At 36.5% G+C, this 24,086-nt stretch overlaps 1 protein-coding gene across 1 annotated transcript in view; it reads left to right on the forward strand.

Annotated features, from left to right (window-relative positions):
• LOC145764360 (uncharacterized) overlaps nt 1-23,828 on the forward strand; it is a 64,508-nt gene extending 40,680 nt beyond the window's left edge. Inside the window, exons 3-27 of the mRNA XM_082575977.1 lie at nt 825-1,110; nt 1,669-1,817; nt 2,399-2,550; nt 3,119-3,217; nt 3,476-3,556; nt 4,511-4,605; nt 5,007-5,096; nt 5,890-6,058; nt 6,581-6,716; nt 7,181-7,404; nt 8,984-9,190; nt 12,434-12,509; nt 13,431-13,618; nt 14,716-14,836; nt 15,610-15,778; nt 16,242-16,434; nt 16,821-16,896; nt 17,337-17,516; nt 17,806-18,243; nt 18,476-18,681; nt 20,115-20,273; nt 20,494-20,597; nt 21,200-21,314; nt 22,546-22,658; nt 22,772-23,828. Of these exons, the coding sequence (XP_082432103.1) occupies nt 825-1,110; nt 1,669-1,817; nt 2,399-2,550; nt 3,119-3,217; nt 3,476-3,556; nt 4,511-4,605; nt 5,007-5,096; nt 5,890-6,058; nt 6,581-6,716; nt 7,181-7,404; nt 8,984-9,190; nt 12,434-12,509; nt 13,431-13,618; nt 14,716-14,836; nt 15,610-15,778; nt 16,242-16,434; nt 16,821-16,896; nt 17,337-17,516; nt 17,806-18,243; nt 18,476-18,681; nt 20,115-20,273; nt 20,494-20,597; nt 21,200-21,314; nt 22,546-22,658; nt 22,772-23,024 (4,079 nt within the window). The 3' untranslated portion in view covers nt 23,025-23,828. The remainder of the gene's footprint in view (nt 1-824; nt 1,111-1,668; nt 1,818-2,398; nt 2,551-3,118; nt 3,218-3,475; nt 3,557-4,510; nt 4,606-5,006; nt 5,097-5,889; nt 6,059-6,580; nt 6,717-7,180; nt 7,405-8,983; nt 9,191-12,433; nt 12,510-13,430; nt 13,619-14,715; nt 14,837-15,609; nt 15,779-16,241; nt 16,435-16,820; nt 16,897-17,336; nt 17,517-17,805; nt 18,244-18,475; nt 18,682-20,114; nt 20,274-20,493; nt 20,598-21,199; nt 21,315-22,545; nt 22,659-22,771) is intronic.
• Nucleotides 23,829-24,086: the final 258 nt, after the last annotated feature.

Below are 24,086 nucleotides of genomic sequence, written 5' to 3' on the forward strand. Positions count from 1 at the left end.
AAATGCTTTCTCTTACACAACACGGAAAGTTTCCGCCAAAAAATACGTTTCTTTCCCCACGGCTGAATATGTTGCTATTTGGAATAAATTCTAAAAGTCTTGTCTGCTACAACCATAGCCATGACAAACCTGTCAATTTCCCATTTCCAGAAGTATGTAGAATAAGCAATAGGCTATATGCACCTGGACATAGTTTAGGCCTGTTTAGGCAGGGGTTAGGTATGTTTGTTGAGCACGATTTACGCAATAATAAAGTAAAATATGTAAGATTTTCCAACTGCATCCCGGAGGTAGTCTCATCATGTAGTTGTTAGGTTTTTTGCATTGCAAGATCTTTCGCCAATAGCCATATTTTACACGCAAATTTAAACTTGGCCAAAAACAAAACGAACTAAAATCTAAATTTGCACATCAAAAATGAACAGCATATAATGTAGATTCGGTGAAAAAATCTTTATTGTTTTTAAATGAGCATGCATTGCACCAAAAGTGATATATCAAATGATGAAACTACCTTGGGTGCAGTTGGAATATCTTACATTATTATTGCGTGAAATGTGATCAACGTGCGTACCTTATCTCCGGCTAAACATGCAAAAAATATATCCTGGTGCAAACACTGCTTTTTTACCTACTAATGGAAAAGGAAAAAGACAGGTTTGTCCTGGCTATGATTGTAACAAATCAGCCTCTTGGAAGTTTTGCCAAATAGCAACGTATTTGGCCGTGTTCTAATAGGTAGTGTCCCCATTTAGTTGCTCACCTTCCATACTTCAAATCTTTTTAATTTGGGTATGTATCAATTTCTTTCTGTTAAATTCCAGATTCTCTCGATTTGGAACCTCAAGGGCCAAGAACATCGATAAAAAACATATCAGCTTTTCAAAGCACGTCCGCCGCCAAGTCTTGCCTACCTGGGCAGTACAGATGCTGGGACGGGACCTGCATCCCGCAAAGTGCATTTTGTAATGACGTAGTTGATTGCGCAGACAACAGCGATGAATTTGATTATGAGTTTTTGAAAGAAAACGTTTATCGGCCCAGCGTCATGTCGGCCATCTTGCCTTGTATTCCACCAACAGCAAGATTACTGCATCAGCAAAGCGCAAGGTAGTAGAGTGTCCTATTATATTATTCTTGTTCAGTTCAGTTGTTTTTATTTCTGACTGTCACAGCAAAAAACAATACACGTCAACATAGCAAAGGTCGAGAAAAAGGTAGAAGCGACAAAACGCGAACGTTAAAACATGGTTGTGACGGAAGTAAGTTATTAAGTTGAAAGAAATTTGGCACGGTTGCAACACCTTCAGAAAAATTTAAGATACTTTCTATTGAAGTTTGGGCGACGACCAACTGCTTTGTCGAAAAACAACGGTCAATGAGGCATTCACTGGTATTTTAATCTCTTCAAATTTTGTACTTTATCTGTGACGTAAAAACTATCTTTTTTGGTTTTCGAGTGTGCTGAGTGCTCTACTACTGTTTATAACTGGGTAAAAAACTTGCTTGAAAGTGTTTTCTGGGGGGCTGAACAAACTTTAAGGAGGGTTTCTGTTTTTTCTGGTTTTAATTAAGCTACCCTGCCATCTTCTTAGTTTACTTCAATTTCTAACAATCGAAAAAGGGCTGCGATACCATTAAAAAGTTTTAAATATATATTCAATCCAGACCTTGTGCTTTGATGAATACCTGGATCTGTGATGGCATCAAAGGCCAATGCGTTGATGACATCGACGAAGATTGCTGGAGTGCGTCGTCTAGCGGATGTCCTGTAATGTCTTCAAATTTGCGATGCAACGGCTATAGTGACTGTTTCGGTAAACAATACTTTATTAATAAGGTTATCTATGGCCACCTGGAAATGCGGCCTGATTTGTCACATTTTGCAAATTTTGCTTACAGCTACTGCTAGTGCTTGACTGAAATTTTTTGAGATGTTTTTACTTTTTGCGGTTTCCTAATGACATAAAACTTTTTTGTTGCCTTGGGGAAGCAGTAGCAAATGAGAAAAGCTAAGTTGAAAAACGCAAAATCAGACTGTTATTGAAAATTAACAGTCTGACCAAAATCTTCGAAATCAAATTTTCTTTGTTTTTCAACATTTGAGGACGTTAAAACCTATTGTGTCATCTGGGGAAAAGAATAAAGAAAGCGTAAAAATCTAATTTTTAGAAAAATTTATTTAAACGTTCACCCAAAGTTAGAAAAACCTGGAAATTTCTGCAAAATGTGACAAATCAGGCCGTATCTTTAGCTGGCCATGGGTTATCATATCTGATGTGAAAGTTTTGCACATTCTTTATTATGTGTAATAATTATTGCGTCATAAAAATATTCCCTTTAGCGTTAATCGTTTAAAAATTTAACAAAAAATGATAATAATACTCTTGAATTCCAGATGGAAGTGATGAGGAAAACTGTACCAGGTACGATTGCGCTATTGCAAATGGCACAGTATTAGAAAAGCAGATGTGTGATGGAAAGTTCAATTGCTTGGATGCCAGTGATGAATGTATGATTGGCTGTACTACTGGTTGCTACTGCCCCAAGGTAAAAACAGAGACCTCATTGGCTCTTACCAGAGAGCAAATCAGTCGTTAAAGCGACCTGAATTAGTTTACTTTAATAGTTATAAATCAAGTAATTACGAGTTGCATCTCATTTAGTGGAACGTGGAGATCAAATTAAAGTTACCCTAAAGACAGCTTCCTTGAAAGCGTTTTCATCATTTTTGCTTGCTTAATATTCGTCAGACATGCTTAAGTGTTTTTGTCGTATGCTCAGTGATATAGATTCAAATTAAGTGAATGGAAAGAAGTCTATCCTTGTGCTTGCTGCTTTTGTGGGTGATCTTCACACAAGGTGCTTAGAGTTTGCCGGCTACGGCTGATGATCCGCAAACGTCTTTTTCAAATAATTGTTAAATAGTTACGATCCTTGTCAAGGTCGATTTCACACTCCACAGTGTGTAAGGGTCCAATGGATGTAGGGGTATGTTTTTAAAGCGTTTTTTTTTTTATCACTGCTCAATAAAACATTAAAAGGCAAAAATGCTTTAAAAGTTTGCTTTGATACAGGAATGTTGCTGTTTCATAATGTTACAATTCCATATCGACAGGTATATCGGCTTTGCGACGAGAATAAGTTATGTGAAGTCATAAACCCCGAACATTGCATTTCTTGCTTGGATGGACGTTCCACGTACACAATGAGCAAAGTAGGTGAAAGCAGATCGGGGCACACAGGAGTAGTAAAAATTAAAAAATGCTTTTTTTAGAGTTACGTTTTTTTCTCTTTCTTTTAATCAGCTGCACGTAAGCCTATGCAATCAGCGTTGCAGTTTAAGTTTTTAAATTTTGTCAATAGCCTGCGATGAGTTTATTTCATGATGGTTTATTTACAACAATACTCGTCTTTTTACTTGAGTTTACCTGCATTTTATCCACGCTATCTAACTTTGTCAATAACGTTTCAGTTATGCGATGGAATAGATGACTGTTTCGACCAGAGCGACGAACAAAACTGTACAAAATTTGAATGCAAAAATGGAAACAAGGTACTTGGCAGGGTGCTGGCAGTGTATGAAAGTGGTTTCACGTTCAGTCATACATTTTTGGTTTAAAGCATACTTTGTGAAATGCAACTTTCAATTCGAGTAACCTACAGCAGTAACCAGTTTAAGAATGTTGGAAAATAGGTGGAAGATTCGCATATTACCTTAGATTTTAAACTTAAACTAACCATCTTATTTTTATTAATTCTGTTAAGCTACACCTAAGTTACTTACATGATAGGCGACTATTTGATTTGGCTTTTTTAACTTTACTCTCGCTCTAGGCCGGATCACTGGTGAAAAGCACATTCTCTCCTCCGTTCTGTCCAATTTATAATTCTTTCTCAATCCATCATCCAGCTTTTTCATCTTTGTTTTAGTCTCCTTTTTATCGATTTTCAACTGTCATTTACCTTCTCCAGTTTAACTCGACGTGATGACGTTGGTAGATAGCCTACATACTGAACATTCACTCATCATCACTTAAATTGTCAATTTAATCCATGAGCTATGGTTTCATCGGCAGATAATGTGTAAAAAGCTCTTGCTGTGAAATTTTCGCAGAAAGTTTATCTTGATTCTGTCAATAACCAAATCAAGAAAAGTTTTAAACTGCAACTTTCATAATTATATTGTTTATGAATCTTTTTACTTATCGCTGACGAAATGGAGAATTATCACGATTTTTAAACGCTTTTTGTAAGTTATAATAAATTAATACGTTGATTTTGTGTCTATCTTTTTGTAATTACTGTTAACATAAAACTGCTTTTCTGCACAAGTAGCAACGTGACAGAGATATGAATTGCAGCTCCTTAACCAAAACGATAAATTGCCAATTTTATCAGTTTTACTTGCAAAGCAGCAGGAAAAAGCATAAATGCAGACAGCACGTAGTAAGCTTGTGCATCTTTTCCAAGCACAGAGATTCTGATTTTACATTAAATACTTTTCTAGGTGTGGGCAGCTTTGAGATGCGACACTAAAGATGACTGTGGCGACACCAGCGACGAATGTGGCTGTCCACATATTTTCCAATGTCGCAATTCCAAGTGAGTTTTTTCCATGTTTCTCCTCATGCTTCTATAAACAATCGTCTGAATGCAATGAGAAAAGACCATCTTTTGACAAAAATGACTAAATCATGATGTAAGCTTGCAATTGAAATCCAGATTTTGCATTCAATACAACAGCTTCATACCTTTCGAACATTTTCACAAAAGGGACATAGCAGTTTCCGGTAACCTATTGTGAATGCATTTTCAAGCTATATTTTAGCCACTAGTAGCCTAATTTGTAGGCTACACACTATGTGGATAAAAATTAAATCGTGTCTTTTTGAAAGCTCATAATTTGCTTGTATCAATACTTAGCCTACGTGCTGTAGAGAGTGTAGGCCACATTAAGCTATGGCCTTTTTTTGCGAAAAAAGCATAAATATCGCATTTTGCAGTTGCATTCCGGAGAGCAAGACTTGTGATGGTGTGAACGACTGTGGAGATCATTCAGACGAATGTGTAAGGGAATGTGCAGCAAAGTACCGGTATGCTGAGAACCTTGTCACAGCAATTAAAAGTAAAATAAATTCCATCATTTGCCAACATCAACGTTATAGAAACTACAATGTAAACGATGATAGAGTTCAGTTCGCCTTTCTTTGACATAATTTTTGACAATCCTAACAAAACCAAACCTTGCCATATCATAGCATGGCAGGGGTCTAATAAAAAGTCAAATTAGCACAGCGATAACATTGCTGTTGCTGGCATGTTCCTGGTACATAAATAAGATACTAAGAAGCATTTCTAATGTTTATTGTGCATTTTGCTAACATAGAATCACTATACCGATGCAGGATAGACCAATTCTGTGCAATCAAGAAGATCAATATCAATAGAGCGTAGTTAAGAGTTACCTTTAATGAATTTATTTCATCAAAAACCTTGCCATGCTCTTGCGTCCTTGTCAGGAACTTCAATTCAACGGCAAATCAGGCTTCATACAGTTCATTGTACTTTACTGATCAATTCGTCTATTGAAGTTCAACATTGTAAGCTAAGAGCGTCGGTAATCAAAATCTCTTTGGAATGATATTATAAAAAAGAACAACTGAAGCAGGAAATCTTTCATTTGTTCATATATGATGCTGAAAGAGATCTAAAAAAAAAAAGACAGAAAACCTTTGATAGAATTATACCAAAAGGCATCTTATCTCACTGATATTGCAATGAATGTAAAATTTGGTGAATGGCCTATTTTACTGCAATGATTCAGCTCATCCAAGCAAGTTCAATCATTTTTTGTGCTCAATTGAAACGAAATGAACATTTTTTGAGGTACACCTGTGCAAACGAAGAATGCATCTCAGCAATGTCATTCTGTGATGGGGTAAATGATTGTTCAGATGGGAGCGACGAAATAATTTCTTCCGTGAAGAATGAGTCGTCGGAAATTGGCTGTAACAACGCCTTGAATCATGCGGATAAAACCTGTGTGTTTGAGCAGGTAATTCCTACATAAATGAAACTGATAGACGATCAGAGTGTCCAGACTTCCCCAGCATAATTTATACTACATAGTATAGAATAGATTCTTTGTGCATGGTTTTAAGTTGCTTGTATTTGCGGCCAAAATTAAGCAATTTAGAGAAGCTATTCATGTTTACCCTTCTCTCACAAACCTTTCCCTTACGTCATTAAATTAATCTAATCAAAACCTTTATTGGTTTAATATGACTGAGATAAATAAAGTTGCAGGAAACTGGAAAATGGGAAAATTCGTTCATGAAATCTTCTTTTCATTAATGCAAAGCAAATATAATTTTCGATTAAAGAAACTAAAAAAAAATTATTTGTTTGTGTAAAATTAAAGTTTTTCCATGACAATTCTTTTAAAAGTTACGTTTGTTCTCATTGAAAAACTATCTTATACAAGTATAAACTAATGTATAAGACTAATTACTGTTGTGGGCCTTTTTGGTTATTTTTTTTTCGTGCAGCAATAAAAGATAAACTTGACATACTGTAGAAAACGTGGATATGTGACATGTCAGAACACTGCAAAGACAGATCCGATGAATGTCAACCTGGCTGCAATTCTCAGTCGTTTTGGTGCGATGACGGGAACTGCTTGAAAGTTGAAGCGTTTTGCAATGGTATACAAGGTAATGTGCTGAGTGATGACCCTAATATTTCCATATTATAGGCCCTAGTGTTCTGTTAGAAATATCAGAAACAAAAAATGTTTTAAAATACGTTGTTTTGACGGAAACTTTTCTTCCGTAATTTTATTTTCTTTGAATTGAATTTTGTCTGATACGGTCTCAAACGGATGGTTCTTGAGTAAAGGTTTTAATACCGAAATTTTATAATTTTCAGAATCTTTTTATACAACGACAAAAATATTTCCTCTTTACTAAAGACGATATGTGTTAGCCTGGTCAAATGTTTTAAGGTTCAGACTTTAAAGAAAAAAAAAGCTATTGAATTGTTTTCTTAGTGATTGCTTTCTGTGTTAGGTAGATCTCCCATTTGAGGAAGTGTCATAGTACCAGATCACCTTTTCCAGTTAGTTTTTCTCACTTTTGATTATATCTTACAATATCTGTTTTGTATTTTCTTACTGCAGAATGCCAGGATGGCAGCGATGAAAGACTTTACACCAGCAACATGAGTGATGATGTCATACCTTGCGTCAGTAAATTTTACGGTCACAAAGAATGTGCTCTCGATAGACGTCACCCTTGGATTTGTGACATATTCACGCATTGCATAAATCGCACGGATGAATGCACACCTGAATGCCCTTCATCCTTTACTTGCCAGTCAGGAGAATGCATCAGTAGAGCATGGGTAAAGCAAGGTTTTATCTCACTAACAGCCCACTTGATAATGTAGATGTCTGTGGTGGTAACTTTATGTAACTTGGTAACTTTCCGTAACTTGGTAACTTTCTGTAACTTGGTAACTTTCCGTAACCTAGTAACTTTCCGTAGCTTGGTAACTTTCTGTAACTTGGTAACTTTCCGTAACTTGGTAACTTTCCGTAGCTTGGTAACAGTAGATGGTGGCTTGAAGATGGAGCAGTCATTGATGATGTGGTCTGCGGTCTGTTCTTCGGCACCACATTCACAGGAGGAGGAAGAGGCCATTCCCCATTGATGCATGGTTGAGCGGAAAAGCCCGACGTCCGTACGGAGACGGTTGAGGCGCACCCATGCCTGTCTTGGTAGTGTTAGACCGATGGGGCGTGTGTCGGCGTCGGAGATGAACGAATAGAGTCTGGTGGCGGTTGACTTCCATTCAGAACTCCATTTATGGTCCGCCCAAGCAGCCGCAGAGATGTCTTGTACATCAGCTTCGTTGATAAGAAGTTGAGCGGCTGGCACGAATGGGTGTCTTGATTTCAGTCGACGGGGGTGCTCGTTTGGGAGAGCAGAGATCTTGTGGTGGAGAAGGTGGTTAGGCTCCAGTGCCCATCGACCGAGGGACAGAGTGGCTCCATCTTCAAGCCACCTAACGGAGTCGAAGGTCTGCGTGTCATGGATGATGAAACCAAAGACTGGCTGCTCTCTAGTAGCCTTCCAGTGCAGTCCGGGAACATCGTGAATCTGGGGTGGTAAAAGGATAGACCCTCGGCCCCAGATGCTCACACGACGACGACGAGTAGGTGGTGAAACGTAAATTCAACTTAAAGTGTTGCGACCATGTCATATTTTAAACTAATTGTTTTTTTTTTCGCTATTAAGCACGTATAACGTTCGCGTTTTGTCGTTTCTACCTTTTTCTAGACCTATTACTTTTCGTTGTGATGGTCAGAAATGAAAACAAACTGAATTGAACTTAACCAAGCATCGTTATGCAACTGATGCTTTGGCTAGTCATAATAAATCAAAGATAAAAGGTCTGAAAAATATTATTATAAAATATTTTTCGAAAAAAGATATGGATTTGTGTGTTTATGGATAGCGCAAACATTGTTAAAAGTCATGGACAATCTCCTAATTGTACTCCAAATAAGTTACAAGCTTCACTCGAGTTTTAAAATTCCTGGATCTTAAATGAAAAAGGAAAAATTGAACTAAGAATAGCAGAAGACAAAGCGCACTGCTTTCATCAGACATAGCAACAAGGTAAAAGGGATTTACGTTTCGTTACTTTTTTATGCAGCTATTGCATAGAAAGCTCACGTCATTACGAAGTTTATCGCTTCAACGTGAACTTAGTTTTGTGGCGAATCAGAAAAAATAGCTGTCCTAGTTAGACTTTTAGAGTAAAGTTAATAAAATCTATGATCACGATATGAAATCCGGAAGTTTTGGCGAGCTACGTAAAACGTGGAAAGGGCGAGTTGGAAATCACAACATAAACTACTTTAAATCATTTACTACGTGCTGCTGAACTAACAATTGCAATAAACTTAAATTTTTAGCTTTGTGACGGGGATCGCGACTGTTCGGATGGAAGCGATGAAGAAACCACATCAGGAGACGTATTCCAGTGCGTACGAACTCGCCACCCCATCACGAGAGTGTGTCACCTTCCTTTCTCAATAACCAAGGACAACATCACTGACTGTGACAGAAGCATGGATCAGATTGGCTTCCACAAGGTGGAAACAAAGAGTAACCAAACTCTGGTATGATCGTCGCGAAACAGAACGCTTTGAAATTAGAGTCCAGATTGGCAACTTTTTCAGTTGTTAAAATAAGATGGAAAAGTCAGAAAAGCGTGCCTCTTTTCAAATAGAAATTTTCGATTGTTTCTCGTTGGCAACCGGACTTCGCAATCCACCAATATTGTTTATTATTAATATTAATAATGAGTGCAACAGGTCATAAAAAATAGCTTTTCAAAAATTATGTTTGCTACATTAAAAAATTTAGCATCGACTGTGTTTATTATATTAAAATCCTGTTGGCCTTTTGAGACCAAACATCACATGCTAGAAAAAATCATTCTCAAACCTACTTCTGTTGTTCAGCAAAATAACAAGTTTAAAAATTCAAGAAAGGATAAAAACAATGATTAAAATCTTTCTACTTAAAGAGGGAAGCGTAGAGATAAGTTGATCCGAGACGTGCGTTGCGGGGAAAGCAAGCGCGGACAACAACACAAGGCTACACGAGAAAGCAATGAACAAATTGGTATAAAGTGCATGTGCATTTACCATACCGCTTTTCAAAAACACTGCTTTACCGCAATGGAATGTGAAACAAAACAGACTTTTTCATCAAAACATAAAGAGTGAAGTTGTTGCTGCAAAAATACTTTTCCATTTAGGGAAGTAGTAAGTCTCTACAAGTAAGTGTCCTATGAGAAAATGTTAAAAATTTAATTTTTCTTCGTGAAAGTGTTTTCTCGGTAGGAAGATTAATACTTCGCCAAACAATCAAACGCAGTCGAGTGCAGTCCTCACTTTGTAGTTATTGATGCTTTCCCGTCCAACCATCTTGCTACCCCTATACTGCTTCACAGAAACGGAAATCATCTGCACGCATATTTATATTTTTTGAATTTTATGATGATTGATTTTTTCCATTTGTTATCAGCCTAGCATCTTCATTTTAATGTTAGCTCAGATATTTTAACAAGCGAGTTATTGTTGATGTCTAAACAGAGTTTATTGCTGTAGCCTGGCATCGTTTTTTTTTTCTTCATAAAACTTAAAAGGCCAGTATTGGTTTTGTATCTCTCAAAACTTAACTATACTGATAATACACGATAGTGTTAGTTAATTCGAGTTTGCAACTTCCAAGAAAACTTCCTCGCAAGAATTGCGATAATTTTAAGAGTCCAAGTTTCGCTATGCATTTTTGCCATATCTTCTGAAAATCACGGATAAGCATATGCGGGGACTTTCCCTTAACTGTATTGCCTACAGTAGCATTTTGTTTCGTGATTTGAAATAGATCTTTTGGGCCACGAAGGAGCAAGTGCGCTGTTGAAAGTTTGCCAACTTGCAGTGCTACGAATGCAGCAGTAGCCTATCTTTTTTAAGCATGGCACGAGTTGTCAAGGAAGCCTTGCAATCAAGTTGGAAGATTTTGTTTTGGTATCCTGCATTGGTAGACTTTTGCTCAAGTTTTGTTTTGAGACTTAATCCTTTCATGCAACTCTAAGCCGAATAAGGTGAGAATTGTCAATATTAAAATAACTATCAAAAGTTCAAGTGGCTCACTGTAGGCCTACCGTATATGGTCTTTTTGGCACTTGGTGCTGGATTGCGTTTGGCAAGTCTTGCATAGTGAACATCTCTATGTTAGATGAAACAGCATTAAAATTATCAAGCTTGGAAACTGGCTCTTGTCCATGTAATTCAAAGAATCTTGTCATAAGCACTTCTGACAAATTTACTTAATTTGTCCGAGTTTACAGTTACATGTGACAGTCAAGGTCCACATTAAGAAGAATTACGATAATTTGGTAAATTACGCCAGGCTTCCTTTGTAAGCGAAGATGGTCTTAGATTCCAATCCATAATTTAATGCAATTTGATTCGTAGCAGTAATTTAAGCTGTTTAAGAAGCTTTTCAAAATTTCAGCCAGCTCGGTCAGGAAGTGTTAAAATTAAACCCTCAGCTTTCCATTTGAGCGTCGGACCATTCATATGAGAACAGAATACAGCAGTTGATTTAACGTTAAAAATCGTTGATTTGACATTATGTACAAGTTTGCTGTGGTGTGTTATCAGCCAGCAGTTCGGATTGAAAATCGCATTAAGGAGTAGCCTAAGGCGACATTGTGACACAACTTATTCCGGTAACAAATAGAGAGGAGTGAAGGTCATAACCTCTAGAAGAGGTCAACTAGAGTTCACGTGTTTTTTCCAGCCAGCAAATGTTGTTCTTTGTACATGTAGAAAGATGTAAAAGCCCAAACAGCAAATCACTCGTTTTTTACATTAATTCACTTCACTCGTCAATGTAAAAAACGATTGATTTGCTATCTGAGAGAGAAAATCTTTGCAGACTTAGTATATCGCTTGTCTGCAGAAAACTTTCATTTTTTTTTCAAGAGTAGGCTACCACTTAGTTGAACTGATTGGCACAGATTTGGCACATGATGATGGTCTGGTCGACAACTTTACCAAGTGAACAACGTTTGCTAAGAAGAAGTATAAATCTTCAGATGCAGTGATGTCACGAATAGACACTGTGGTCACACCATATTTTCCGTTGTCAGCACATACCTCTTGCAAATAGCCTCTTTGTCTGGGACATAAAGCATTGGTAATGGTGACGCATGGTGAAAGAGCTTTATCAACTTTTTTAATCTCACTGCAGGTAGAAGCAGGAACTGGGTGCTAGAAGGAAAAGCGTTTTCTCGGCTATTTTTGGAAATAAATATTCAAAATTAATGAATATCTCAGTATCGTAATGCTTCTTAGATTTCCAAAAAAGAAAATGAAATCTTAAAAGTGAACTTTCATACATTCTACTTTATTGTATCTCTCATAAACTTTGTAGGCATCCATGTACACTTGTTAATCCACAAGTAACGGTCACATTTTTTTCTAGCGACATATAGCTGGTAGCGGTCACAAGCGACATATATCTCACTAAAGAACTTAGACAATAAAAAGTAACGTCGAATGAACAAACTTCAATCCAATGTAAATGATGAAAAGTGGTGCAATATATAAAATGAGTAGCTTACAACGGCTTGTGCAATCCACAGCTCAAGTAAATAATTACTTGACATCAACTGAGAAGTTGTCATATGTGAGCCGATTACAAAAAAATGTTTTGCTTCAACACTTCAACAGCACATTTTCAAAATTGTGTGGCAGATAACAAATAAAACGTTCGTGGCATTGCTTTCTATTAAAATTTATTTCGGCCAACTGTACCACATAAATCTATAATTGTCAATTTTTCAGATTTTCACAAAAGATTCTGAGGTTGCTTCCACTCACACATACTTTCACTGCATCGGAGAGTCAAGGTTTATTCCTGGTAAGAATCCATATTAAGTTTTTTTTGTTACTAATTATTATTTTCTATATTGATGTAGCGCAAAATGGCGTCAAGTAAACGTAAGAGAAAATCTAAGTTGCCTTTGGCAGTCACACGTTTATTGTTATTTATCTTTTGTTTTACTTATTAATGTTTGTATAAGAGATAGGCGGGCTGTGTGAATGCCCTTTAGCTATCTTAAACAACATGCAAATTTCTAGTTAATTGACATTTTGAAAAAGCTGATCTTGAGCAAAGAAATTATTTTCCTACAAAAACTGTGAGTTTGGTTATGAAACTTCAAGATGTTCGTGATAAGCAGGTCATGTATATTGGCGTCAAATTATTGTTTTCTTTAAAGCTTTGCTATGACTTGGGCAACAAAAAGGGCGTTGGGTACCTATTATTATTATTCTAATTTTCTTGTAGCGTTGAAAACGCTTTTTAATAATAAATATTACTTTCAAAAGTATTTACCAAATTGCTATTTTACAAAACTTCTCACTGGCATCAATCTGCGATGAATTACTTGGCAATAGGGGTAATATGCTTCAAGCTGCTGATTTAACAGATGAGCTTTGTATATTTAAACGAATTCAAAACTGGCTTGAAAACGTTCTATTTTACTGAACAATATAACTGAAACTGAAAGTATTGTTTTATCCCCATCGTCATCTTCAGCGCCCAGGAGCATAGTTTGCATTGTGGATGTGGGGCTATGCAAACGCTGTCACAGTATTATTATTATTATTATTGTAGGTGAAATCAGTGTTTTTTAGAAACCATTTCGGTATCATGTGAAAATTGACGTTTGCAAAACGACATTTGAAAATGTGTAACCAGTGAAGGTTAGATTAAATTCCAAAGATTTGTAAGTATTATGTGCGTTTAACCCACTAAGTTTGTCATTCTTGTCATCAGGAGAAAGCCGTTGCGACGGAATTTTTAATTGTCCACTGCTGTCGGATGAGTGCTTATGTGAAAACTCACCAAACATTTGCGGTCACATTTGCTACGAAAGACAACCGCTAGACGACGCTCAATCGCCATGTGCTTCGTGTGACATTGGCGAAATTCAATGCGGAAAAAAGTGCATCAACCGTTTGATGGCAAGTTCAAATTTTTTACTTTTAAAAAAGTTTTAAATTGACATTTGCGTCTTTACTTGGTGTGTCATTTCTTTTAACTTGAGTTATTATGAAAATCGAGTTTATTTGTAATAGGATGACTTCACCAATCAAAATTGTAGAATGCAGAGAGAGAAAGTAGCGATTATTAAACTGGCGAAAATCAACAAAATGAACTTGTGGTATCACAATGCAGCCTAGAGTTTTATAATAAATCTAAATAAAGAAATGATTTTAATTATTTTGCTTGAATTAATATTTCATGGAACCAGTTTGTGGTTGATGTACAGACATTGGGCTGAGTAACGTTAGGCCTACGTTCGGTTGCCAGGTACCCTACTGCGGTTTATATTTTGCATTGAGTATACAGTGCGATTAAAAAGTAAAAAGTTTGAAGTAGCACAATGCATCACTGGTGTTGGTGTTTGTAAAACACTTTTCATCTCAAAAACTTATTTTAAAGTACCTTCCCGATTCGTTTTCTTCGCTCAACTATTTTTATGAACCACCAAGGAGAAAATCTGTGAATTGACACTGGTTCATGCGCTTCCAAAGTATTTGATAAAGCAAGAAAGCTTTATTGGCAAAACCAAGCCAAACGTTCATGACGAGCATGTTTTCAAAATCTTTAGGCGAAGAATTGGCCCATTTTTTCTTTTTCCTTTCTTGCATTGCTTTTTTAAACAAACTGTGGTGTCTGCAGAAAGACTTCATTGAACCACATTCACGCGCTCTTTCTAATCACGCAATCCTGGGTCGACTCCCGGCTTCAGGCGTTTGTTGAAAAACACCGCACATGTTTACCTAAGGTGTAATAAACTGGATGGGCGTAGTTGCTGAAGGAAAGACGGCCAAAAAATAGAACTTGGCCACCCCACTCTCGTTAGTGCTGACGGCTTAGCACAATGAGAACTTTATCTTTTCATCCCCCGAAGCTTGGATCAAGTATGGAACTCACCTTTACCGTTACTGAGTCGATTTTATCGTTTTCAATAGTTTTAAGCAAAATATTATTTGTTGCTCAAAAAAAGCGACTGATAATTCATTCAATCTTTGAAAATCAATGACGGTGTTTAAAGGTATGCGATGGTGTTGTCGATTGCGAGGACGGTGAAGATGAAAAGTTTTGCATTCCAGACACAAAGTGCCCACAAGGAAAAGGGAAGAAAAACTGCACTCAAACGTTCACATGTCAAGCAGGTTAATATATTGTTATTCAACGTTATTAAACTGTGTTTTTCCCAGTGCTGAAACAGTTTATTTAGGAAAAGTGCACGAAACAAGAAAAACCTAAATTGAAATAGTATTTCTTACAAACTGTAAAGAGATAATTATTTTACATGAAAATATTTTCCATCTTATAACGGAGATTTTCCTTTGACGAAATCCCGCATCGTTGTCTTTTAAAACAAAGTTCAGTTTTGATGAAACTTTATTTTCATGAATAGTCGAATCGCATTTCTCATCATGGTAACAATCACAGCACTTACGGATAGCCTAAAGATATTACATACACACAAAAAGTTTTCACAGAAGGAGTGGTGACTTAAAATATTACCATATTGCATTGTGTTTGGTTTGAATTAAGCTGCTTTTCACTTTTTAAGCTACTACATACAATAAGTGTGGTGCGACTTTGAATGAAAGGACACGTGTTGTGATGAAAAACTTTAACAAACTGCTGATTGTAGCCTGTTTCCAAAGTAAGGATAGACACAATAGGAATCGAAATGCATCAAAACCAGATAGGACCCGATCCCAAGTGAATAGAATTGACATTAGCGATGCCCACAAAGGCAATAAAGCGGCGTGCCACAGTCATTCTTCCCACAAACAAATCAAATCTTTTTTAATTCAAGTAAACATTTTTAACAAGTTTCTTCGATTGGTATGGCACACCATACAGCCACCAGTCTTCAAAACGACAACTACAATAAATAACGATGACTCGAAAGAAGTTTTTCTTCTTTTAGGATATTCTACATCTAAGGAGAAATACAAAGCATTTCCATGCGACGGGAGACCTCAATGCGCAAACTTGGAAGATGAATGTTGTGATCTATGTTACAAGCAAGATAACTTTCCAGAGTTTTGTCGTCACACTTCCATCTATTATAATTTGTTCAACTTCGAAGGCTACAGGTACCAGCTGTTTCTTACAGTTGCCACAGAATAAAAATAAAAAGCTGAAAAAATTTTGATTTTAAGAAAAACGTTGCAGCCTACATCAATGCAGCCTTTTTTCCCATATAAGCCTGCTAATACAACTACGCTGTTTTGCACAATCTTACTTGCGTTGTTCCCAACCAAGTTTGCACAAAAACGAAATGACCTATTAAACAGCAGTTTTGATTAAAATACATTTAACATTTTCCAGACTTTTATATTAAACAAGTCGAAGTGTAGCAGCGATGTTGTAATGATCCATCAATTCGTTCGTCAATAGTGATCCGTCAATATGGACACTTTTTTTTAAATCACCTAAAGATAACGACATAAACGAAGTCTACTGAATACGTTGCGCATTTATAGCAAGCTTGTCCGATGCAAACAAATGATGATAAAAATGATAAGAAAGAAAATGTTAAGACTTTTTCAATTTCAGAGATTTCTACAGCTGTGGAAAAGGAGGAATAATTATCACAGGACCCCAAGTTTGTGATGGGTTTTCAAGGGACTGTCCCGGAGGCGAGGATGAACTTAATTGTCCAAAAAGGGTTTACTGCTCCAGTAACGACGGCCATGTTCAAGCTAGCAGAACTACTCATAGTGGTGCAATTCACATTGATCCCACACAGGTACAGTGGATTGGTTAGCTGCATGTGTTTAATTCCTGTTTCTTGCAACTAACTTAATACAAAAACTTTCATGTTTATACAATATTGTGAGACATTCATTCAACTTCTACTACATTAAGAAATGTGCTTTCATCTTTTTGAAATCGATTTGCTGCTTTCAATTTATGTCAAAGACTGATGTATATCCGGGGTTGATTTGATGTATAGATTGCTTGGCTACTGAAACTGCCGTTAAGGCAACTGCATTGCAGAAAGTGAAACTTGAATATTTTCATGAAAATATCATGCAAAACCATCATGTTAATTAAACTTTAATGTCGAAAATACATCTTGAATTGATAAGCAACTACAAATGCATCATGACATTTTCACTGCTGTGTTTCAAGAAATGTGATGGAAAAATTGATTGTGCGGATAAAAGTGACGAGAAAAACTGCTCAGCGCATTATTATTGTGAGGAAGGTTAGTAAGGTTGCTTAAGCTGCAATGAAAACATTTTTAATCTGAGTAGGCCTATTGGAATTTTTCCACAATCTAAAAATGTACAAAACGTCGCATCAACTATGTAATAGAATCCTTGCTTTTTCCATTCCAAAATATTGACTGTGTTGAAGTGGTACAAGTTGAAACGCTAACCGCTTTTATAGAGTATAGTCTTATTACCTTTCAATGAAAACTCCTACCATTAAAAATATTCATAATAGTTTTGTCAAAGTTATATAGATTTCTACGAGAACACTTTTTAAGCCTACGATATAGCCAGCTACCTGACTGTAGCCTAAATATTGTAGTCATTGCTTTACGAGTAGGCCTATATGGAAAAATTCCAAATATTAAAAGAGATACATTTTCTGCCATTTTTTCCTGTAGCGGATTGCTCATTACGAAAAACTTGTTTTTAGGACACCCATATTTTGTTCCCATACGCTCAGTAATGGATGGAAAAGCTGACTGCTTGGACGGAAGCGATGAGTGCCCATCGAACAGCTTCAATGGCAGCGTCTTTTCATCACGAAAAGAAATGATAAAAGACCCAGTTTTGAGATATCTCATTTGGGTCATGGGGACTCTTTCCATAGTAGGTAAGGGTTAGAAAAGATTCAAAGTTTTATAGCAAATAAAAACTTTCAATAAGCAATTAAAAGTATGACATAGCCTAAGTTTAACTAACTTCACGCAGACCTCCTACCAGACATTACCTACCATTAGCCTACACACTGCATACAAAAAAATTGACATTCGTTACTTATCATTGGTGTAATATTTTATAGCAGACAAAGCAATCGTTACAACACAGCAGCCAAAACATAGTGAAAACAACAACAAGCATTGATGCTTTACGTATTCCAAACTAGCTAATTTCCTTTACAGGTAATCTTGCTGTACTCATGGAAACTATCCACGGATTGGTATGGTCAAAAGATCGCTTCAAAAACAAACGGCCCTTTGCAAAAGTGAATCATGTTCTTGTCATTAACCTCTCGTTGGCTGACTTGTTGATGGGAGTCTACCTCGTAATACTTGGTTCAGAAGCGGCAGCTTTGTCAGGAAATTACTGCAAAGAAGACAAATTGTGGAGGAGTTCCGGGGAGTGCAGCTTTCTCGGAGCTTTGACAGTGATATCAAGTGTGACGTCGGTGCTCATTTTGTTGATTCTGACCTCCTACAGATTATACGGGGTGCTTAAACCGTTCAAATGCAGAGACATGAACTACATTGCTGCTCTCGGCTATGCAGGAATAGCTTGGATGACTTCTCTTGTTTTAGGTAAGCATGACCACGCGCATTTCTACAGTCAAACACTGAGGAGTGCAAGCGTTCTCCAACTCACAACAGCCTTAAGAAATAAATGAAAAACATGGCAATTTTAAAAGTTATGGCTTTTTATTTAAGGCAGTAGGTAAGTTGAAAGATAAATAAGAATAAAATATTTAGGAAAAAAATGCTTCCATATATTGAATTGTTCCAATTGTTTAGACTTGCTGTAAATTATTTGTTGTCTATGCAAGTTAGCGTAATTTAAAATCAATGAAACTATTAGTTATACAGAGGCTTTTACAAATTTTCCTTGCAGCCATACTACCCCTAACAACCATCTCATCGTCTTACAAATCACACGCATGGATTAAGCATAATCCGTACTTCCTTCACGATGTTGTGAGGAAGAAAGCTTTATTGGAGTTTGTGAGAAAGTTACCTTTGTTCTACAATCATGACGTGCAGAACAAATCCTCAATATTTGGTTCAGTAAGATTCTTGATGAGTTGCATTTAAAGAAAAGTAAAACACTTAGGCCTTGGTACAAAAAAAATTGTAGTCATAACAAGTGTTTTTAAGTTTTCTAACAAATTAAATGGGGCATGACAAACTGTTTGAATAAATTAGTGTTTTATTTTAATTGTTGCAAAATGATTTATCAACCAAAAAAGGCTGTCTATGACAGGTCAAAAGCTGCATGTTCGTTCGTTTGTTTTATAAAAATAACACCAGATAAAGTGCATGACTCCTTGAACTATTGCAAATTTCTCATGTGTTTAAATTACCTCCAGTCGTGATTAAAGGTTCCTCACGCAATCTGTGATTTTCATGAGTAATTGCGGGCAGATTTTTTTGTTTTGTTCTAATTATTTTTAGTTGTGTTAACAAATAATTTCTATTCGAGTATTGCTTCGATATCTTGTAAATCACTTAGCAGATAGGAGCGAAGTGAGAAGCTGTCTTTATTTCAGGCCCGATAATGAACGCTCAAACTTGAAATTTCTTTTGTTTAAACTTATGCTATTTTTGTCAAGAAAAGAAAAATTTATTGCTAATTTGGGGTTGATAAAACTACAATCTGTCAGGAGTTTTAATGAGGTGCAAACTGTTGTTGAGTCATATTTATCCATTGTCGAGTCACGCTAAAGCATTTACTGCAACATAACACACTCGATAAAAAAACTCGTGATTTTGAATATTTAGTCATAAAAAATAGACTTTTTAAAGCTTTCCTTACTTTACCCTGAAACTTTTAACATCTTTGGGCGTGATTGATCTTTATTCTTCCAGGCGTCACATAACCCATTTCCTCTACAAAATCGGTTTCACTGCTGTCACGTGACCCAGAAGTAACTTCTCTAACCTGTTTACAATATACAAACAAAAGTTTTAAAACGACAAAAAATCTGCAATCTGCAGACGTTGAATCCATGTACCAATGACGGATTTTGTTGTCTGAGATGGTAACAATCAAGACGGCTTAACCTTTTCAACTTTACCAAGAAATGCCAGTGGGAGAATAACTTCCCGAGTTGGAGCTATTTTTACACTTGTTGCTCTTTTTCATAAATGGTTTTTGTTGAAACGTGAAGATGCCATTTTTCTTTCCATCAAAAAGTAGTTTAATTAATTGTTTTTGCAAGGACCGATTTGAAAAAAGTAAAGATAAGCGCAGCAATGTGTCATGACCTTTTTGATATTCGATTCCATGGAACTGACAATCCCACACTCAAAAGAGAGCTGTGATAGACCTAAATCGTAATGATAACGTAGCAAAAAGCAGTTTTGTTCTTTATGCTCATGTTACAGCATTGAACATATTAATTCAACTTCAGTCGCCAGTCCCAATAAAAACTGACGATCCTGGAAAGATCGCTCATACGCCATCATCAGTGAATAAAAACTAATCTCCTTTTAATCAGAGAAGCACTGACGACTCATGGGCTTCCATTAAGTCCGTGATGACCTCTCTGTTTGGTGACGACGCAATTCGTGGAGAATTTGGTTATTACAGCCACGTCAGTGTATGCATGCCACAGATCTACGTGACACAAAACGACGCTGCGTGGGAGCATTCAATGGTAAGACTTCCAAGCTGAAGATAATGGTTAAGCAATATCATTATCATCATCATCGGAATTGCTTTTTGACGTGCGAGTTTTGCGAAGCAGTTCTACAGTCGTAGGCTCCACTCCAGATGAAGACCTAGCTACACGCATGGCAGATTGCACGACGGATCTCCACTTCTGACAAGGGTCGTGGAAATTAAAAGGACCTTTTCATTTTTTTGTTTCGATTTAGGTCATTATCATCTTCAACTGCATAGCGTTTACGTACATCGTTGCAGCATACGCATATATTTTCTTCAGAAGTGTCAATACAATGAAAGCAAAAAGCAATAAAAGGTATTTTATTTTTTGCAGCTTTAATGCCTTTTTGACAATGTTTTAAATATGCATTAATATTTTGGAGCCTGCTGATCACAATAAATTGGGGTTTCTTGACATATCTCTTCTCAATATTAGTCTACTTATTCTTGATAAATAAATACCTTGTCAAAGAAGCAAACAAATTTATTTCGTAATTTTACTTTGCCATAAAAAGAAAATCAAGAACAAATAATTTTATTTTTTAAAGTAATTGGTCGACTATATGCTGAATCAAAAAGGCAAGCATTGCTCTTAGTGGATTTTGTATTGTGACCTACTGTAAATATATTTTTGACGGAAAGTAGCAGGAAAATGTGGTTTACATTGAACTTGCTGGAGAGACTCGTACTCTTTGTAGTTACACCCATAGGCATAACCTAACAGCCCATAATAGTAAGAAACCACTGCATCCTGATATAGCGAATATTCTTCACAATCTAGAAAACGTAGGTCGACGGACATAAAAAATTAATTCACTAAACAGTGATCACTACATGTTTAATTCCGTACGTTATTTTCTTCTTTTGTTGTTTGATTGTCCAATGTGCACGATAAATATTCTGACGTCATACTTCCAGGCAACGGTCAATGTTCCGAAGAATAAGCTACCTAGTTGCAAGCGATCTGGCTTGCTGGCTGCCAATATGCGTTATGGCGTTCATGAACTTTTCGGGTTACAAAATTCCCGAAAACGTAAGTTGTGAACATATTTTTCAATGAGGTTAAGCACTTCCATAAATTATCAAGATGTTGGTCGCTATTCTTTTACGCATTTTCTTTTGCTTCGACGTGATCGAGTTCCTAGTGGACAGCACCGCATGGATTGTGTTTACAATCATCTGCGATATTCGCGTTGCATTCTGTCGACGTGACACGAGCGTCAATGCATTTAAAAATATCTTTCTGGTTGTTTTTTTCAAGTGCATTAGAGTCGCGAAGGGCCGTCTTTGACGAAAGAAAGACAAATTAAAACCGTTCATCCGCTATAAACAGTTTCTTCTGTTGCCAAATCAGCAGCTAAGACTTTCGGCCACAGCCGGAGGACATTCACCGGCAGCGTGCGGCTCACGATGCCCAATGAGCGATTCTGAATTGACGCAAGAGTGACGGTCGCTTAAAGCTAAATTAAAACTTCTGACGTAACAAATCAAGGTCGAAAGAAAAAATAGAGACTGGTTTGCGTCGGATGAATCATGGACATTTGCCGCAAACGGAAAGCGATAACAGAAAACTGACAAAAATAGATCTCTCAATCTTGCTAAGGGACATTCCAGTAGATGATCGTGAGAAAAACTACAAACAGCTATTGGACAATTAAATTGTCAGGCTACGTTTTCCATCAGTGTTGTATAAAATTTTAAGTATCAAAAAATAAACAACATAATTAAGTATAACTGCAACTAACTTTAATTTCTTTTCAAAACCAACACACGGGTATCTCAAAACATCTTTAATTTTTACGTGAAATTGTAAATATAGTAGAATATCTATACGAGACACAGAACAGTAAATAGACGTTAGCTGTGAGAGCTGTAACGACAACCTGCTGCTTAAGACCATTATATTTCTTTTTGACACAAATTGCATTGTTTTGGTTTCATTTTGTTGGAATTTTTTATTATTTTTCTATTTAAAACAACTTTTTAGGGATTTTTAACTGTTTTGGTGGTCAAAATCATTATTTTTTAAAATAATTACAAAAAAAAAATGGTGACATTGTCCACTCGAAACGAAACGCAGATCTACAAATTGCCAATTACTCAGACCGATTGTTCAACATAAAATATTTTCGTTTTGACAACAAGAAGTTGATAAAAACAGTGGCGTGCTACAATGTGCAGTTTTTTGTTTAATTTCTGAAGATTGTGGTGTTTGTGCCGCAATCGCTTTAATCTAATAAAAGTGACTCCATCCTTTTTTTCAGGCGTACGCAATATCCGCAGTCATCTTACTTCCAATCAACAGCGCACTAAATCCTCTTCTGTATTCTAACGTCGTTCAAAAGGTTGCTGTGTACGTTGTAACTTGTGGTGAAAGGTAAGAAGGAAAATATGCTCGGAAATGCTTTGAACCAATCTCTTGATCGAAGTCGTTGTTTTTGGCAATCAATCCTGTGAATGTTACATTCATGTTTTAGCATTTTTGTTTAGGAAGAAAGACGACTTACAGACCAGCATCAAATGTGTTGGAAACAGTTGTAAAGAAGTACGTTTCGCCGATAAAAAAAGTTTGGTTGCTCCAAGAGGGGATGTATCGTTTCAAGCTGGTACGAATAGGAGAATAGAGACAGAAATAATTGACCTGGAAAAAAAGAATCCTGATGTGGATGCAGACTCATTTTCCATATCTGAAAACGAAGATTTAAAGCCTTTGAAAGAATACAACATGTCTTCTCATTTTTAAGCAAATTTTGAACATTAACACAAAGCTTAAAAAACTGTTCCAGAATGAAAACATCGTGCCCAGTTTTACAAAGCTGATTGCTCAGATCTTAGGATATCTTAATAAAAAGTCAGTATTCAAAACTGTCGCAACTCGCTGGAGGAACAAACTACCTATCAAATTATATACTACATATATACTACACAGCCAGCCAGGATGTTGATGAAGTGTGATTAAGTGGCCTCACTGTACTACACGATCTTATGCCCGACGAAGAGTTTTTAAGGCAGTACGGAATCGCCAACATTTTCTTCAAGATACCTAAAGCGCGACTGCGCTGGTAAGACCTTGTGCTGCGAGCCAGCAATTTCTCAATAGTCAACGATAGAGTTTGGAGATAGATAGCAAGCGATCAAGATGCCAAGTAAAAGCATGTTGGTACATCTTTACCGAAATATGGCGCTCGGTTTTCACACAGACCACGCCGTTTTTGACCATACCACATGGTAACCTATAGAGTATAGAAGATGAAAAACTGCCGAAATCGACATTAAAGCAAGATAACACACAGAAAAATAGATCTACGTAACCAACACATTGCGGTGCCAGGTGTTGCTCAATAGAGCATTTATTGTCTGTACACACAATTGACAAAAATAAATGTACTTTTAAGAACTACGTTTTCACTGGAAACTGCACATTTTTCGTTGACTGAATTTTTATTTTTCTTCAAATTTCATAATGCCGAAATCTTGAAGTAGTTTTTAAACATGTGATTATGTTGCATTGAAACATGAATACATGTACTACAAGAAATATATTCAACAACGGAAAAAAAATGTCAAATGAGATTGAAAAGTTATACAAATATTCGGATGAATACATATCAAGTTCAGACTATGCTTCACGTGACTTGGATGATGACAAGGAGGTTTTGAAAAAAGTGGTTATTGCCAGTAATGTTGACAAGGGGAGTCCAAGAGGTGCTTTTTGACCCGGAATATTGTTGAGGGTCCAGCCAATCTTGTGTTTGACTTTTCAGCCAATCTTACGAGGGGGTGCGAAAACTGGTTGGTAATTTCA

This window comes from Aplidium turbinatum, chromosome 2, assembly GCF_918807975.1.
Source record: "Aplidium turbinatum chromosome 2, kaAplTurb1.1, whole genome shotgun sequence".
In the NCBI taxonomy this organism is placed as follows: domain Eukaryota; kingdom Metazoa; phylum Chordata; class Ascidiacea; order Aplousobranchia; family Polyclinidae; genus Aplidium; species Aplidium turbinatum.